The sequence below is a fragment of the Canis lupus genome, chromosome 8 (genome assembly GCF_003254725.2).
Source record: "Canis lupus dingo isolate Sandy chromosome 8, ASM325472v2, whole genome shotgun sequence".
Taxonomy (NCBI): Eukaryota; Metazoa; Chordata; class Mammalia; order Carnivora; family Canidae; genus Canis; species Canis lupus.
In genome coordinates this window covers 72915472-72933595 of record NC_064250.1, presented here as the reverse complement: position 1 = coordinate 72933595, position 18124 = coordinate 72915472, and the positions used below count along the sequence as shown (strand labels likewise).

Here is an 18124-nt window from a genome sequence, read left to right as displayed (position 1 = left end):
ACAGGTACCCAGACATGTTGGTGGGTGCCGGGCACGGGTCCTAGAGGACGGAGGGGGCTGTCCCGGGCAGAGGGTCCACACGCCCCGCCCCCTGCCCCGCGCAGACGCTGTGGGAGCCGGACTGCAGCTTCCCCCAGGACAGCTTCCGAGGGGCTGCCGGGCGCCTGCACCTGCCCCCCCACCCCACGCGCCCCGGGCAGGGAACGGAGGAGGCCGGGGCTCCCTGGGCAGAGGCAGGGCTCTCGGGGGTGCGGACGGGGTCAGGTGCCAGAGGAACGAGGTCCCGCCACCGCCCGCCAGGTCCCCAGCACACCATGTGGGCACCAGCTCGCCTCCGGCTCCAGAGCAGCCTGGGATCGGTCCCCAGGAGGCTGGCAGGCACCCGGGATTTCCCAAGAGGCCCACGGGGGCGGCTGGCCGGCTCCCACGGAGCCCAGGCCAGCCGGGAGGCCACCCAGCTGCCAGCCTGGCCGCCGCCGTGATATAGCAGGTAGCTCGGGGCAGCTGCGGGTGACTCGGTGCCAGGACGAGGCCAGGCTGCAGTCCCCAGCAGGGGTGCCCCGCGCTGTCCCCCGTGCCCCAGGGAAGGCCTGCAAGAGGCCCGTGTCAGCCGGGACACAGCCAAAGGGCCACTCGGAGCACAGATCTTGCCCCAGGACCCAGGCCAGCTCCGTCCTCTCAAGAGGTCCTACCGCTCCACCGTGTGGAGAGGCCCCAGCAAGCATCTGGCACCTGCTGCTGCTGTGTACCTGCTGCAGGCACCTGAGGGGGCTCACCTGTGCTTGGGGGGGGGCGCTCACCTGTGCTGCAGAGGAGAGCTCACCTATGCTGCAGGGAGATGGGGGCGCTCACCTATGCTGCTGCGGGAGGCTCACCCGTGCTGCAGGAGAGGCTCACTATGCTGGGGGGTCCTCACCTATACTGTAGGAGGGAGCGCACCTGTGCTGCTGGGGGGGGCTCACCTGTGCTGCCCGAGGCCACAGCCGGATGGGACGCGGCCATGGGCACCCACAGAGCTCCACGGAACGAAAGAGCAACAGCACTAACAGCCCAGAGGGAACAGGGCTGCCGGGCTCAGAGGGCCACGCTCGCGGGCTGGGGGGGAAGAGAGCTCTACGGGAGGGGGCCATCGACGGGCTCGAGGTCGGCTTGACGGCAGTGGAAACACTCTGAACACAGACCGCGGCCACACCGTACGCCTCGTGAGCGGGTGAATTTTATCACACGTGAATTGTCGCTCAAAAGAGCAGTTTTAATATAAAGCCCTATTGGTCTTAAAGCTTTCATCCAAAGAAACCAAAAAACCAATTAAATCAAAGCTGTCGGGGATCCCTGGGTGGCTCAGCGGTTTAGCGCTGCCTTTGGCCCCGGGCGTGGTCCTGGAGCCCCGGGATCGAGTCCTGCATCGGGCTCCCTGCGTGGAGCCTGCTTCTCCCTCTGTGTCTGTCCCTCTCTGTGTCTCTCATGAATAAATAAGTAAAAAATCTATTTTAAAAAAAAATAAGTAAATAAACCAAAGCTGTTATTCACATGCAGTCTACACTGGACACGACCCAGGAGGAGCCCCACCGGCCCTGCATGCGGCTCTGAGGATCCCTGCTCAGGCAGGGGGCTGGGGGGCACGGGGCTGCGTCCCAGCCGCCAGTTGCACCCCTGCATGTGCTCCCCACAATTCAGACCTGCACGCCTGAGACGGGTGGGTTAAGCTTTGGTAGATGGGAAAACACGCAAAGCAAAAAGATGGTAGATGATGAGCAAAAACCAGCATAATGAGGAAAAATGAACTCGTGTAAACAGCCAGTAAGGGGATCAACCTCAGGCCAGGGTGACAAAGGAAAGACCCGGAGGGTGAGTGAGCGAGAGCTGGGTAGGAGGGGGCTCCCGGCGCCGCTGCCTGACGGCTCAGGTGACACGGGGCCCGCGCTGGGCAGACGCAGACCCCCGAGCTCCCTGCAGACAAACAGGCAACCCTGTGCCCTAAAGAAATCAGGCTCGGGCAGCCCGGGGGGCTCAGCGGCTTAGCTCCACCTTCAGCCCAGGGCGTGATCCCGGGGACCTGGAATCGAGTCCCACGTCGGGCTCCCTGCGTGGAGCCTGCTTCTCCCTCTGCCTGGGTCTCTGCCTCTCTCTGTGTCTCTCATGAATAAATTAAATAAAATCTTAAAAAAAAAAAAAATCAGGCTCAGGGGCACCGTGGTGGGCTGAGAGTCTGCCTTTGGCTCAGGTCACGATCCTGGGGCCCCGGGGTCAAGCCCCACGTCGGGGTCCACGCTCAGCCTGGAGCCTGCTTCTGCTTCTCTCTCCCTTTCCCTCTCCCTGTGTTCTCTCTCTCTTTATTTTTATTTCTTTTTAATTTTTTTTTTATTTATTTATGATAGTCACAGAGAGAGAGAGAGGCAGAGACACAGGCAGAGGGAGAAGCAGGCTCCATGCACCGGGAGCCCGACGTGGGACTCGATCCCGGGTCTCCAGGATCGCGCCCTGGGCCAAAGGCAGGCGCCAAACCGCTGCGCCACCCAGGGATCCCTCTCTCTCTCTTTAAAGTAAATAAAATTCAAAAAAAAAAAAAAAAAAGAAAGAAAGAAAAAGAAAAGTAAACCCTTTCAACTGCAAGCAAGAAAATAAAAATCAACAAAGGAAAGAAAGGCAGCCCTCCAGACCCAGACGGGCCCTGCTGAACCCAGCCAACACCCAAGGGGGACCTGACGCCAGCCCACGCCGTTCACCCTGAGAGCGGACGCGGAGACCACGCGGGAACCCCACAGACGCGAGGGAAGCCGCTGGGACCCGAGGACACAAGGTCGGCTCGACGGGGAGGATCGCAGCGGCGGAGTGAAGGCAGGTCAGGCCGCGCGGCCGTCGGAGCAGAAGCAGGAGGGCCACGCCGTCCCGACAGTCTCCAGCAAGCCGGGAGCACGGTCCGCCCCGCAGCAGGCGCTCGTGGAACCCGCCAACGGCAGGAGGAAAACCGGCGCTCCCGGCCCACCGGCAGGACAACGGGGCGCTCTCCCCGCCGCGCTCACGGCCGGGGCCCACCAGGGAGATCATCAGCACACGCGGGGCCCAGCCTGTGCGCCCGGGAGATGCCAGAGTCGACGGGGAAGTGACGAGCGAGCGAGCGTCACACAAGCGCTGCGGACAGGAGCTCCGAGGACCGTCACGTACTCAAGGTCCCTTTAGTAAAAGACCTACAGACGCTTAAAGCTGCAAAGTCCCGTGCGGGAGCCGAGGGCAGAGCTGCACACGCGGGTCGGGACGCGGGTCGGGACCCAGGAGCCTCCTCCCAGGGCACCACGCGGCCCAAGCGGACGTCCCCGCCTGTCGATGGCTCAACTGGCCGAGGAGCACGGGACGCCAGCTCCGCCAGCTCCACCGCGACCGTCTGCCCAGGAGCACTGATCGGCTTCCGGGCAAGACCTCTGGCTCCGCCGGGGTCCACGGTCAGGGCCGCGCCGTCCAGAGCGACCACGACGCCCGTCTGCAGGGACTGTGGGGCGGCCTGCGCGTCTCGTCCTGTCCGACGGGGAACCACAGGGCGCGTGGAGGGCATCACGACCGCGTGGCGGCCTCAGGCGAGCAGCCTCGGGTCCACGTGGTGGCCGGAGAATCCGTGGTCCCCGGGAGAGGCCGTGAGCCTGGGCGCCGCCCGGGTGCCCTCGACGTCACTGCCCTGGCTGCAACGCTCTTGTGACCAGCCACGAGGGCGTGAGGGCCTCGCGCGTCCTGGGCCCGCAGTGCAGGGGGGCTGGGAGCCCAGGGCCCCCCAGCCCTCGATGGGGCCCACGTCCTGCCAACACGGCCAGGGCCGAGCTCTGCCTCCCGCTGTCGCCGTGACGCTCGGACACCACACGGGGCCATCTGAGCCGCCAACCACCTCCGCTGTCCCCAACACGGCTTCCCCAGGTGGGAGAGTCGCCGGGGGCAGGGCTGCAGCTTGCCGCGGCCTCAGAAGCACCGTTACCGGGGATGCAGCGCCACGTGTCTCCACAGGCACGCGGGGAAGCAGCAGGCGGCCGTGGGCCTTCTGCCCCAGCGTCCGCCTCTGCCCGGAATGTAAGAAACCGCAGTAACGTTTAACCCCTGCGGCGCCGCGGGGCTGCTGCACGGCGGGGAGAGGGCAGCAAGGACGCTCGGCCTCCACCGTGGACAGTGGCGTCCCTGGGGTCAGGGAAGGTCGTGCTGACCCGCGGCTGCACCAAGTGACAGAGACTCAAACATCCTGCACGAAGGCACCGGCCAGCAGGACAGCGGCCCCGAGCACTCGCGCTCCGTCCCCTCCGTCGCCGTCCCACGTGCCGCCTGCGCCAGCCGGGCCCCCAGGTGCCCCCTCTGCCCAAGGACGAGGGTCTCCGGCCACTGGCCCAGGAACACGGTCCAAGCAGACTGGCCGCCCCGAGCCGCAGGCCCCACGTCCGCCTGCACTGGGCCGTCTCCTGCCGACTCGTCCCAAACCACGCTGGGTTGCAGGCGTCCCCGCTCACCCCTCGGAGCCCACGCCCAGGGGACGCCGCCCTGCCCCGGAGGCCAGCTGCCCCCTGCAAACACCATTGGGGCGCGTCACCATCCGTCGGCGGCCTCCCAATGGCTGACGGACGAGGTGCCGGGACGCGTGGACAGCGGCACCTCACTCGGCTCCGTGGACACGCTCAGCTGTGACAAGATGCTCCGGTTCACGTCTTCCACCTTTTGTGACCGTGAGCTGCTCACGAGCTGTGAGACGGGGTGATGCCCACACGCCCTGTGCTGCCCTAGCGGCCGCGCCACCCGAGCCAAGGACGCAGGGACGCCCACGCCGCTGGGTTCACAGTACACATTTTCCTGCGATGCAATGTCACAGCAGGGACGCCGCGGGGTGCTTGAGCACAGCCGAGATGGGACAGTGTCCGCGGGAGCAGCAAGGGGACCCCCGCCACGGCGCTCAGGCCACCGCTGCGGCTCACGAGTCGCCGGAGGAGACGTGGGAATGCACCCGTGGGGCTGCGTCTGGGGAGAATTTGCTGCGGTGCTGAGGCGGGAGCCTCCCGCAATTTTGGCGTCCGGGACACGACGGCAGGTGCAGGTGTCTCCCCCGCACGGACCTTCCCGCCAGCCTGACACCCCCCAGCGGGGCCCCGCCGCTCCTCTTCTGCGGACCAGCCGAGCTCCGTGTCACCTGGGTCCAGGCCGTGGCCGCAGGCCAGACAGGGGGGCACAGCACCCGCCCAACAGCCTGCGCCCCGACCTCAGGGCTTCCTGGGAGGCGTGGACGCCGCGCCCGAGCACCGGGGACAGGAATCCGACCCGTGGCAAGACGTGACGGAGGGGCCGGCACGACCGGTGAGCGAGGACGGTGTGACTGCAGCCAGTGGTAACGGAGCCGGAGGAGGTTTGTGAACAGACGCACGCGGGTGAGAGCCCAGGGCCGGGGGCGCAGCGGTTTAGCCGCCTTCTGCCCAGGGTGTGAGCCCGGTCCCGGATCGAGTCCCACCTGGGGCTCCCTGCAGGGAGCCTGCTTCCCCCTCTGCCTGGGTCTCTGCCTCTCTCTCTCATGAATAAATACAATCTTTAGAGGAAAAAAAAAACAAAAAGCAAAACCGAGAGCCTCCGAGTGCACCCCACACGAGGGGGAACCCAACAGCAAACCCCTGGGGCGCCCGGGTGGGCCGGTCGGATCTCAGCTCCGGTTCCGGTCGTGACCCCGGGCCTGGGACCCAGGGCGCCCGGTCCATCGCACCGTGTCCATCGGGTTAGGGCCGCACCCACGGGAGCCTGCCCCGCCCCCGCCCACACATGCGCTCTCCCCCCCAAATAATCTATTAAAAAAAAAAGTAAAGCCCCGAAACTACAAAAATTCCACAAGAAAACAGAAAGAAATCTTTGTGAGCTTAGATGAAGCAGGTTTCGTAAGCACGGAAGAGCTGCGGAGCCCGTGCGTGAAGGCCGGGAAGACACGCGCTCCCACAGCCCGGCGCGGGGACGGCGACCCTGCGGGTGGGGGCCTGGGCTGTGCCAACCTCACCGCCAGCCTCACCCGAGAAGGAAGGCCCTGCCCAGGGTTCAGCGCCGCCGTCCGCTGTCCACCCCGGCTCCACGCGCAACTCCGCGCCGACCCAGGTCACAGCCCAGGACACGCATGAGCGGCGGCACCGGCGGGCGGGGGGCGAGGCCACTGCGCAAGGCGTCTCCACACTCCCTGCGCGCGACACGTGGCGCCTGCAGCCCCTGGTCCCCACTGACAGCCCGCTGGCCCCTGCAGCCTGGCCTGGGGTCCGCCGGCCGGTGGACGCCTGACCCGGTGCCACCCCACCCAGGGTGCTCGGGTGTGCGCCAGCCTCCCTCACCCACAGTCCGCACCCCACGCAGCTGGTAGAGGGCCGAGCGCGAGCGTTGGTTCCGGCCGTGGTCCCCGCCGGGATCCAGCCCCGCATCGGGCGCCCTGCTCCGCCCGCGCCCTCGGCCCGTCCCCCTGCTTGTGCTCGCGCACAGGCTCGCTCTCCAGTAAGTAAATAAAATCTTCAAAAAAGGAATAAAATAAACAGAAGTTGAAAGACAAAAATGTGGAAAACGCATCACGGGACGGGCCCGGGGAGGACCCCCGCCCCCGCCCACGGGGTGGAATGAAACCAGGAGGCAGGGCGTGGCCCCGTGGGCCCGGGCTGGGGGCCTGCTCCTGGGGGACGCGGTCTCAGGGCTCTCGGGCTCTGGGCAGCGGCCACAGCACGACCCGCGTCACAGGTCAGGTGGGCGCAGGGGTGTGGGACCTGCGGGAGCACCGGGATGGTGCCCAGGGATGGTGCCGGCGAGGAGACCCGCCCACAGGAGGTGCCACAAGAACCTGGGAGCTGGGCCGCCCGGCACACCGCGGGCGGCCCTGGCACCCACCGCCCACCCCGCGTGTCAGAACCCGCCCACCAGCTCTGCGGGGGCGGGAACCCCCCAGCCCCAGGCTCCCTCCTGGCTCCTGCACCGCGGGGACACCTGCAAGCCCAGCATTCTTCTTTTCAAATTTGGGGACGGGGATCCCTGGGTGGCGCAGCGGTTTAGCGCCTGACTTTGGCCCAGGGCGCGATCCTGGAGACCCGGGATCGAATCCCACGTCGGGCTCCCGGTGCATGGAGCCTGCTTCTCCCTCTGCCTGTGTCTCTGCCTCTCTCTCTCTGTGACTATCATAAATAAATAAAAAATTTAAAAAAGTTAAAAAAAAAAAAAAACAAATTTGGGGACGGAATCAAGAGAAACCCAAGCAGTGGCCAGGACCTCAGGCTGACCAAGGGCAGAGCCAGGGCTGGGCACACAGCCCTTGAGCGCGGGACACGGAGAGAAACCTGACTCATGCCTCTGCAGGACTATCCCCCAAATACCGCACGGGGTCCCCATGCCTCCACCACCCAGACCGGGGCAGTCCTGTGAGCGGAGGGCCTCGGCACCCACACACCCCACGGGGCTGGGCCACAGGGGACCCCAGAGGGCCCCTGAGAACACAGCGACGGCCCTAAGGACAGCCAGCAGCGTGGGGCCATGTCACCGTCCCCACAGAAGTCTGGGGACCAGAGGCTGATGTCTACTTCGGGCAGGTGCTCCGAGGCTCAAGGGCTCCAGACACTGGGCCTGAGTGGGGCCGGGTCTCCCATGCTCTCGGGGACACATGATGGGGCAGGGTCTCAAGTGTCGCCACCTCCTCTGCCGCCCGAGGGAAGGGTGAGTGGAGGCAGAGGCAGGGCCGCAGAGGGTGGGGGCCCAGCAGGGGGGCCTGTGGCCGGGGCGACGGGGACGGTGGCTGCGCGGGGGACCCCCGCTCCTCGGAAGCTGCTAAGCAGTCTTAAGCGGCGAGAGAGAAGCTTAGCAGGATCATCTCCTAAGGCAGGTCCCAGACCTAGAGCGGGGGCCAGACTGGGGGCCACCAGACAGTTGAGGGCCGGGGAGGGGCCGTGGGGCCCCAAGGACCTGCACCCTGGGTGGGGGGCACCCTCACAGCCTGGCGCAGGCCTCCGGGGCTAGCTGTGCAGAGACCTCGGGAGCCACGGGAAAGCTGCACCCCAAGTCTGTTGCCAGGCGGGTGGAGGGACAGAGAGAGAAGCCGCAGCCCCGGGCAACCCACACATCAAATTCTGGGGAGCCCGCGGGCGGGGGCAGAAGCCGCGGCCGAGCCAAGGGCAGCCCCGCATCCTCGTCCCCGCCGCCGAGGTCCTGCTGCGAGCCAGCAGCCACCCCGTGGGCTCCCGGAGGGACGCGTCCGCCTCTTAGGACCGTCTACTCCATCCTCGGGTTGTTTCTCATTAATCCAGCAGTTAATGACCGAATTCTTCTCTCGAAAGGGACGAGGGGAGCCAAAGCCACGTGGGCAGGCCGCTGCGGGCCCCCCCGAGGGACAGGACGAGGGCCGCAGACGCAGCCGGGGGCCCCTGGGCGCCCCACCCCTGCCCCCGGCACCGGCCTCGACAAGTTTGGGATTTTCACGTGCGTGACCTTGTCACCTGGTCAAAAGTTTAAATGACACAAAAGGCAACAGGATGGTGTGGCAGCAAGACAGGGCGTGGGAGCACAGAAGCAGCGCGCGGCCCAGGTGGACCCCGGGCAGCGGCCAGGAGGCTTGGGGTGCTCCCGTCACCTTTCTAAAGCACGTTTTCGAGAAGCAAACTACCACCCCAAAGAACGGGTGTTAACTTATAGCAAGGAAAGGAGAAAGGGGGAACCACGGCGGCTGGTTACAGGCTGTCGGTTAAAAAGAGACACCCCAGTCGGTGGCCGTGCTGTCAGGGGGCTCGCGGGCTCCGGAGCCCTCAACGGCCCCGCAGGACACGTGCAGAGGGAAGAGCCACCCCGCGGCGCCCGCCGGGCCCAGAAGCCGGCCCAGGCCTCGGGGAGACGGACCCCAGAGGGGCAGAGTCACGAACCCCGACCCCGCACCCGCAGCCGGGCCCCGCCTTGCCACGCTCGGAGCCGCCAACAGAAGGCCTCTGTCGGCAGCCAGGTCACTTCCCTGGGAAGAACCGGGCCGTGTCCCCTCCCAGGCTGACCCACTCCACCCAGCTGGTCAGCTGGCACAAAGCCGCCTCCGGCCTCCGCCCCGCCCAGACATCCTGGCAGCGCCCCGGAGCAGCCTGCCAGGTAAAATGCAGGACACCCAGATAACTCCGGGTCCCTGCTAAGGATTTTCTCGCGTGAGTACGTCCTCTGCAGTATCGGGGACATGGTTACGCTCAGAAACTGCTTCTGTGACGTTCACGTCCAGCCGGCGTCCTCCACTTTCCTCGCTGAACCTGCCACCTTTGCAAAAGGCTCTTTTCTGAGGGTCCTGAGCGGAGATGAGAAGGTGGGGGGGGTCCCCTTCTCAGAATGGCCCTGCTGCCCTGCCCAGGCGGGGCCCCACCCGGGCCACCATGGGCTCAGAGAGGGCACCCATGTGCGAGGCGCCCCTTCCCTAAGCAAGTACTGAGGGACAGGGTGCCAGCAGCCCGGCCAGGACCCAGGGGCGGCACCACAGGGTCCCCATCCACAAAGCATGAGCCAACCCTGCTTCGTCTACAGGGACCCTGTGGTCACACCTGCGGAGCTCAGAGGGGAGCAACAGATGCAGGGCGGCCAGGCCTGTCCTGGAGGACGAGCCGTAACAGAGCCCCGCAGAGCTGGTCCACTGTGTGCAGCTGAGGCCAGGAAGGTGGGGGGTGGGGGGTCCTGCTAAAGCCCACGAGCCCTCGGAGCAGCTGCTGGTGGAGGGCCGCCGGCCGGGGTCGATGCGCCCAGGGCCCACGGCCTCCCTGCCACCCGCCTCGCCCCCTGTCTCCATGCAGGAGCCGGGTGCCCCGCTTCTCGCCATCACGCCTTCGTTTGTTCAACGAACCTTCTGGCCTAGACAGCACGTGGGAGCCACGGGGGCCTCACACCCGGAAGGGGGTGTCTGTGCTGCAGAACGGTGGTCCCCGGCGGGCAGGTGGTGGGGGTGGGGCGGGCAAGCCAGGGAGATGGGGGGAGCCCTGGGCCGCAGCCGGGGGGCACAGCTGACCAAGGGGCTGGGGACGGGGCCAGGTGGAGATGCACAGGGCCCGGTGGCACCTGCGTCCGCCAGAAGCCTGCGGCCAGGTGGGCTGTGGGCCTCCACCCGGCCCGGCCCCTGCGCCAGAGCGGGTGGGGGGCCTGGGGCCAGGCGGGGCGAAGGGGCCGCACACGGAGGAGGCCGAGCCCAAGGTCACAGGCTGGCCTGGCCGGCTGGAGCCCGGGTCCCAGGCCCTCGGGGGGCAGCCGGGGACACCCCGACACCGTGGGCGGGGGAGGCCGGGGGAGGCCGTCGGCGCGAGGAGGGAGCGCGGGGCCGGGCGAGGACCGGGCGGACACAGCCTCTGCCGGGCTCGCGGCTCGCGGTCCCCACGGCCAGGCCGGCCCAGCTCCCCGCGGGGGCAGCCGGCGGCCCCGGGCCATGTGCTCGGCGGCGGGGGCGGGGGCGGGGGCGGCGGCGGCGGCGGCGGCGGCGCTCAGGCCCGGCCCAGGGATGCTCCCCGGTGCCGCGGCCCCAACAGGTGGGCGCCCCCCGCGGGCCGGGCCCAGGGGCCGTCGGGGCTGCGGCCGCGCGCAGGGCCGGGGCGGCGGCGGCGGCGGCGGCGGCGGCGGCGGCGGAGGAAGAGGAGGAGGAGGAGGAGGAGGAGGAGGAGGAGGAGGAGCAGGAGGAGCAGGAGCAGGAGCAGGAGGAGGCCGCTCGGCGGGGATGGAGGGCGGCGGGCGGGGGCGGGGGCGGGGGGCGGCGGGGAGGGTCGCGCCGGGCGGGCCTGCGGGGGAGGGGGGAGGGGAGGGGAGGGGGGGGGAGGGGTGCAGAGGAGGAGCGGGGAGCCGGGCCGCGGGGGAGGGGAGGGTGGGGGAGGGGCGCACGGCGCGGCCCGGGGCGGCGGGCGGGGGCGGGGGCGGGGGCCGGGGCCGGGGCGGGGGCGGGGGCGGGGGCGGGGGGGGCGGCCCGGGCGCATAAAGGCGGCGGCGGCGGCGGCGGGAGCGGGAGCGGGCGGGCGGGCGGCCTTACCTCCGACCCTGTACATGTTGGCGGCCATGTCCGGGCGGGCGCGGGGCCGGCGCGGGGCGCGGGGCGCGGGGCGCGGGGCGCGGGCGGAGGCGGGGGCGCGGGCGCGGGGCGCGGGGCGCGGGCGGGGGGCGGGCGGTTTAAAGGGGCCGCCGCCGCCGCCGCCGCCGAGGCCGCCGAGGCCGCGCAGGGACCGAGGGCCGCGGCGCGGGCGGGAGAGGAAGAGGAGGAGCGGCCGCGGGCAGGGGAGGGGCCTCGGGCGCCGCCGCCCACCGCGCGGCCGTTACCCGCCGCCCTCCCCGCGCCGCCGCGCGCCCCTGCCGGGATGGGGGCCTCGCGCGCCCCGTGCGCCCCCCGCGCGCCCCCCCTGCGCCCCCCCGTGCGCCCCTCCCCGCGCGCCCCCCCTGCGCCCCCCCCGTGCGCCCCTCCCCGCCCCCCCCCGCGGCTGCCCCCCCAGGCCCCGCACCTCCCTGCAGACCCAGCGCGTCCGCCTGCCCCTCCCCGGGCCCCTGCCCCGGGCCCCTGCCCTCGCCGCCCAGCCCCGCCGTCCACGCTGCCGCCCGCCCGCGGCCCTGCCCAAGGACCCAGAGGACGGGAGGTGGCCTCGCAGCCGACGCTCTGTAGGCCGCGTCTGACACCCATGAGGTTGGGGAGGACGCAGGTGACCTACCCCAGAAGCAGGGGAGCTGGCAGGGCTACCTGTGGGGCGCAGCACCCGCCTGTCCTCCCCAGGGCGGTCAGGGCCCACGACCATGTGCACCCGCTCGAGGTCCCCGCTCGTGGACAATCCGGTGACCGCGTGGCGCACACAAGACTGCAGGCCCCAGGCAGGAAGAGCAGGAGGGGCCCAGAAGCAGGTGTCCCAGCCAAAGTTTGCAGCCAGCATGGACGTCGGTGCTGGGGAGCAATATAAAGGGAGCGTCCCGGCTCCCAGGTGGCTGGTCCGAGCAGTGCAGTGGGTTCCTGCCCGTCACTACGAGGGGACAGGCCTGTGGCTGGAGGGGGTGATGTCTAGTTGAGGAGCATCCCTGTGGGGCCTGGAGGGACGCTCCAGAGAGGCCCCCGGCTGAGCATAGGATCCAGGGTGGTGGGGGAGGGACAGAGCACACATGAACCCCCCCACAGGCCCCCACAGGGGACAAGGCAGGTGGCGGGAGCCCCAGGCAGGTGCTGGGGTAGAAGGCAGGCAGAGTTCCAAGAAGGGCCGTGGGCTGCACACCACAGGCTGTCCAGCAGCCCAGAAATCCCAAAAAGGAAATGCCCGTAGCAGACACCATCTCTGAAGAGGGGCAGCCGCGGGCCGGGGGATTGGTGGTAACTCAAAGGGGAGGTGGTGGAGGAGCCTGGGCACAGGACGAGGGGCAGACACGTCCAGGAGGTTCCCCAGAGGGCAATGGGGAGGCAGTGATGCACCCACATCTCTCCCGCCCCATAGGCCCCTTTGCTAATGCCCTGGCTTGAGCCTCCTCATCTGGGCAGTGAAGCTGCATCATGAAATTTTCCAATACTGAACAAATTGACCAAAGAGTTACAGCTACCAAGAAGGGACAGCTGGGTGGCTCATTGGTTGAGCATCTGCCTTTGGCTCGGGGCGTGATCCTGGAGTCCCGGGATCTTGTCCCAGGTCAGGCTCCCTGCATGGAGCCTGCTTCTCCCTCTGCCTCTATCTCTGCGCCTCTCATGAATAAATAAACTCTTGAAAAAAAAAAAAAAAACTACCAAGAAATGCCCAGGCGGCTGTTGGGCCTGGAGCGAGCCCAAACCTCCGTGCCTTGTGAGGTGCCTCATCTGCCTCCATCCCAGGAGCGGGGTGGGCTTCATCCCGAGAAGTGCGGCACCGGCCCAGCCGGGGAGGGACGCCGACCGCGAGGGGAGGGGAGGCTGACTTCCTCCCTGCGGTGTGGACACAGGACGAGCACCCCCGCCGGCGGGCCGGTGCGTGGGCAGCAAGGGCGTGGGCCCCAGCGTCTCAGTGGAGACATCCAGACCCCGAGCTTCCCCTCGAAGGGCAAAGGATGCGCCCGTCACAAAGCAAAGTGACATTTAAGGAGCCGTGGGTCACCGCAGGGCCCTGTGGCTCGGGCTGGCTCCCCCCACCCCCCCGCTTTCTCTCCTTCCCAACCAACAAGAGAGGGGACGGTGCCTGCGGTGCCCCTGTCCTGCTCCGAGCCAGTCAACAGATCTGGGGGGGGAGTTGCTGAGTAGCCGTAGGAGTCCGTCCATTAGGCGGCGGTGCAGGTGCATGTTCAGGAGATGCTCCTCGGCTGGCACCCAACGTCTGAGAAACTGGGGGGGTGGGGCACCGGGGGAAGCCCTAAGGGAACACTCGGGAGGCCAGGAAGCCGAGCCCTCAGGAGCACCTCGGGGCGTGAGGAGAAGGGGGGCGGATGAGGGGACAGCACCCCCCCCCCCGCCTTTGCTGGTTGCCAGCATCAGCGAGGAGCCGCAAGGGGTCATTTGGGGGCGAGACAAAACAATTAAAGCGATCATTTATTCATTCAGTTATGACTTAAGCACCTAATTCACGCCGCTGTTTAGACGGGGTGGCGGGGGGCGGTGGTGAGGAGACCAGGTCCCTGCCCCCCGGAGAGGCCGGCTGGTGGGGAGGAGGGCGCAGGTAAGGAATCCTCTACGGTGATGGCACAGGACGAGGGTAAGGGGACGGAGGGGTCACACCGAGGGCCACGGCTGACCCTGGTGAAGGAGGGAGCACGGCCCCGTACAGCTGCGGCGCCCCGTGGGGCTGTGGCTCTGCCGCTGGAGGGCCCCGAGCCACCGCCGATTCGGGGAGCCCCTCGGCAGCCGAGGAGCCGCGGTGAGGCCCGGGGCGCCAGAGGCCGAGCGCTAGAGCTTTCAGAGATCCGCTTGCAGGAAAGTCGGGGTGACGGCCCCCCGGGTGGCGGCCGGGCGTCTGGAGCCCAGAAGAGCCCAGAAGGAACCCAAGTTCCTCAACCGCGGAGGAGCCGACCTTCCGCACCAGCGAGGCCGGAATCACAACAAAGGCTGAGCGGCCACGTGGGGGTGGCGAGGGGGCCACGCGGGCGGGGCGGGGGTGTCGCCTGAGCGCGGTGCCAGCGCCGCCGGGAAGGACGGAGGGACGGTGGCGGGGGTGGGCGGGGGCCCAGCGCCAGCTCCTCAGCGGCTGAGGCCGGACGTCAGCCAACGCTGTCTGGGGGGAGCGCGCTGCCAGAGCCACGTGACACCGTCTCTTGATTTTTGCAATTTCTAAAAATAATCTTGGAGGCTTTGAAACTTGGGGTGAAGACGCATTCATCTAATCCAGCGATCGTGTTTGCCCTTAAATTTTTGGAAATTTGCAGAGGGGAGCTCCGTGCTTTCATTCTGCGTCTCCACGCGCTCTGCCCCGGCCTCGGCTCTGGACGCACCCGGGTGACCCTCACCGGAGGTCGACAGCCTCATGTCGGTGAACTTGTGGGCGAGATTGTTAAGACTTCATCGTTGGATTGCTGGACAGCGAGCGCGTTCCTGCAAAGCCGACGAGGCTGGGTTTTTCCAGCTGGGGCAGTGCTGGCCCTGGGAGGACACGAAGGACACGTCCCTTGCTACTTGGGGTGTCTCAGCAGCGTCGCTCCCTGCTCCCAGCCGGCCTGGCTCGGAGCTCGAGGGACGGTGTGCGGCCAGCCCCGGCGAGCCTGCCTGTGAGGCACCGTCCCCCCAAATGGCCCACCATCCCCACCGGGGAGGCCTCTGTGAGTCCTGGGGAGGCCCCCCCAGGGAGCTTGGAGAGACACCCCCACCGGGCTGAAAGGAAGGGAACGGCAGTTAGGAGTGGACGCTGGGGGCAGCCCGGGTGGCGCAGCGGTTTAGCGCCGCCTTCAGCCCAGGGCCTGATCCTGGGGTCCCGGGATCGAGTCCTGTGTCGGTCTCCCTGCGTGGAGCCTGCTTCTGCCTCTGCCTCTCTCTCTCGTCTCTCATAAATAAATAAATAAAATATTAAAAAAAAAAAGTGGACACTGGGGTTAAGCATCTGACTCTTGATTTCGGCTCAGGTTGTGGGGTCGGGCTCTGGGCTCAGCAGGGAGTCTGCTTGGAACTCTCTCCCCCTCCGCCCTGGCCCCTGCTAGTGCACATAGGGTGGGGGCACCGCAGTGGCCGCGGTCATGGGTGGCCCCAGGTGACGTCCTCACCAGGCAGGTGCTGCCCCATGACTCTCCCTGCTTGTCCTACCGATGCCCGCTCTGCTGGGCGGACCCTGTTCTCTCCCAGGGACTCCCAGCCGGGGTGCTGTTCACATCTGGGGCCCGATCACCCTCGGCTGTTAGGGGCAGTCCTGTGTTCTGTGGGATGCGAAGCAGCACCCCCAGTTCTACCCGTTCCACGCCAGGAGCCCCTGTGGAAGGCACAGTGCCCCCCCCAAAGATGTCCATGCCTTCAGAGCAAACCCGCACATGTGCAGGTCCGCACAGCGGGGCCTAGCAGCAGCCCGCGCCACCCGGGGGCCCACGGAAGAGGCAGGCGGATGCCACGTGCTGGCTTTGGAGGCCGAGGAAGGGGCCTCGCGCCAAGGGGTGCCGACCGCTTCTAGAGGCTGCAGCAGCCGGGAACACACTCTCCCCAAGAGCCTCCAGGAGGGAGGGAGCCCACCCACACCCTGATCTTGGCCTCGTGAGACCCGTCTTGGACTCCTCAGTGAAGTGCTTGGGGACGTGAGGTCTGGGGCGGCGAGCTCTTGGGGCAGCAGATCCGTCTCCAGGTGGTGGGTGAGTGACCTCTCCTGGCTCCACGCTCGACTGGAGAAGGCCACGGGCTCTGTGCTGTCCCCAACCCGCCCACGTGGGGCCGGCCCTGCAGCCTCCCTAACCATGGTGACCGTGAAGTGGCACAGGGTGCTGCCCCGCTGGAGGCCCCTCCGCTCTGCCCACTGTGGTGGGTGCTGGGGGCTGGTCCACCTGGCAGCCGGCTCCCAGCCCGGGAGAGACCCTGAGACCCCGTGAAAGGCAGAGGGCTGGTCATGAGTGTCCCGGACTCCCCGCCGTCTGACTGCAGCCTCTCGACACGCCCCCGGTGACACCAGAACCGGTAGGGGCAGCCCACTGGACCCCCAGATCTCTAGGACACCATGCAGTCCTGTAAGCCATTCGGTGACAAAGACCTCCAAGGCACTTGTCCCCGCTGCCCTGTTGACGCTGTAGCTCCCACCCGGCCCGTGAGCGCCCACAGCAGGTTCTGGCCCCGCATCCTCAGAGGAGGGGGAGGCGCCGTGAGGGCCGCAGGCCCTGCTCCAACCTCACCCCCCACCAGGACACCTCCCCTCCCCTCGCCCCACCCACAGCCCCACCTGCTGAGGGGAGGGTGGAGGGGGGCAGGAGCCCGCGGGTGCCTGGGTGCCGCACAGGCCTGGGGCCGACCGCCTCACCCTGCCCCAAGTCCCGTCCCCCCAGCTGCCCCCCCACAGCCCCCGTCAGCCCCCTCCGCCGCCTTCCCACTTGCGGGCCTCTCCACCGTGATCTCCCCCGATGCAGCCCTGCCCCGTGACCCGGCTCAGAACCCTTCCGCCTACCCCTCAACCTCCAAAGGCGGACACCGCGGGGGGCCGGGGCCAGCCCCTCATAGCCCCCCTCCCTGCCCTGCCACCCCAGGACTACGTGTGCCCTCGGGGCCTCCCGCAGGCAGGGCCCACCAGGAGACCTGGGCCCCCACGCTGGGTGGACCTGGGTGCCCAGCAGGTCCTGGAGCCCACCCTCCACCCTGACCCCTCCAGCCGTCAGGCGGGGCACCCGCTGGAGCCCGGGAAGGTGCCGCGGCCTCTCTAGGCAGCAGAGGGCGATCCTGGAAGGTCCCGCCGCCCTGCCCCCCAGCACCCCCCAGCGCCCCCAGGGCACCCCAGCGCCCACGGCCTCCCAGAGGCTGGGCTGGGCCAGGGCCCCCTCCCTCCCCAAGGTGCCCTCCAGGGCCCGGGGCTGGTGAGGAACGCGCAGCTCCCCCTGGACCTGGGACCTGTTTCCTCGTCCCTGGGCTCCCAGGCCCCGCGGGAGGTCAGGAGGCCTCAGCCGCCGACCCCAGGACCCCCAGGAAAGCGCTGGAAGCCGGACACAGGCTTACTGGCTCTTAGGAGGGCGGGGACCTCGAGACCTGTGCGGCCCAGGTCACCCTCTGCCAGAAAGGTGCGCTCCGGGCCAGGAAGGCGTGGAAGGTGAGGGCGGCCTCAGAGGACCTCAGCGGGTGGGGGAGGAGCACGTCCCTGTCCACGTCCTCGGACACCAGCCGGGCCACGAGCTGCCTGATGTCCTGAGGGCGACCGCGGGGTCAGGGCCGGGCCAGGAGGGGGGGTGGGTGCTGGGAAGGGGGGTCTCCACCCGCGTCCGCCCTGCGCCCCAGGTGCACCCTGCGGGGGGGGGGCCTCTCCGCCGCGCCTCCCCTGGCCCTCCGCCCCCCACCCCTGCCGCCCTCCCCCGCAGTATCCCTCCCCCCCCCCCGTCTGTGGGTCTGTGGGTGGGGGTCCCCGCGGTGCCCGCCCTTCCCCCCGGCTGCCCCTATCCCTCCCCCCCCCCACCGCACACCCGTCTATGGATAGGGGTCCCCGTGGTGCCGGGCTCCTCCCAGCCGCCCTGCACGGCCAGCTGCCGTCGCTCCTCGATGCTGAGGCTCCAGTGGCGGGTCGGGCGCTTGCTCTCCGGAGGCTCGCACACCTGCGGGGACAGGGAGGCTCGGCCGTGGCCACCTGCGTGCCTGCCTCCCGCGCCCACCGACCCTCTGTGCCCTGCACACGAGGGGAGGCGCGGGGGCTTTCTGAGGTGTCCTCCACTCGCTCCTCCCCAGATCCAGCTCGCCCCCGGGCCTTTGCACGGCTCTGCGCCGGATGCTGCGGCCCCACCACCTGCCCGCTTTCCTGCGCCGAGTGGGCCCTTGATGGGGGAGTCCTGGCAGCGGTGGCCCTGCCCTTCCCACCCGGGGTCGGGGTCGGGGTCGGGAGGTGGCCTGCGAGAGCCTCAGAAGGCGGGGACGCAGAGGTGGGCCACCGCCCCCCAGGGCTCTTTACGGACCTAAGGAGGCGTGAAGGGGAAAGAAGCCGCAGGAACCGGGAGGACATGAAGAGGTGGCAAGGGGCCCGTGGGGGAGGGTGGCCAGCACGGGCAGGAGGCTGCAGGGAGGCCACCGTGGGAGAGGCCGGAAGCAGCCGCC

The 18124-nt window shown here is 68.6% G+C and overlaps 1 protein-coding gene across 6 annotated transcripts in view; it reads right to left on the bottom strand.

Moving 5' to 3' along the window:
• MTA1 (metastasis associated 1) overlaps positions 1-11215 on the bottom strand; it is a 29266-nt gene extending 18051 nt beyond the window's left edge. For 2 of the 6 annotated variants that reach the window (XM_025442667.3, XM_035719557.2), the window contains exon 1: positions 314-835. In XM_025442667.3, the coding sequence (XP_025298452.1) occupies positions 314-725 (412 nt within the window). In that variant the 5' untranslated portion in view covers positions 726-835. Of the gene's footprint in view, positions 1-313; positions 845-962; positions 1266-10984 lie in introns of those variants that run through there. The other 4 variants (XM_049113565.1, XM_049113564.1, XM_025442671.3 and 1 more) reach the window with 4 other exon arrangements.
• Positions 11216-18124: the final 6909 nt, after the last annotated feature.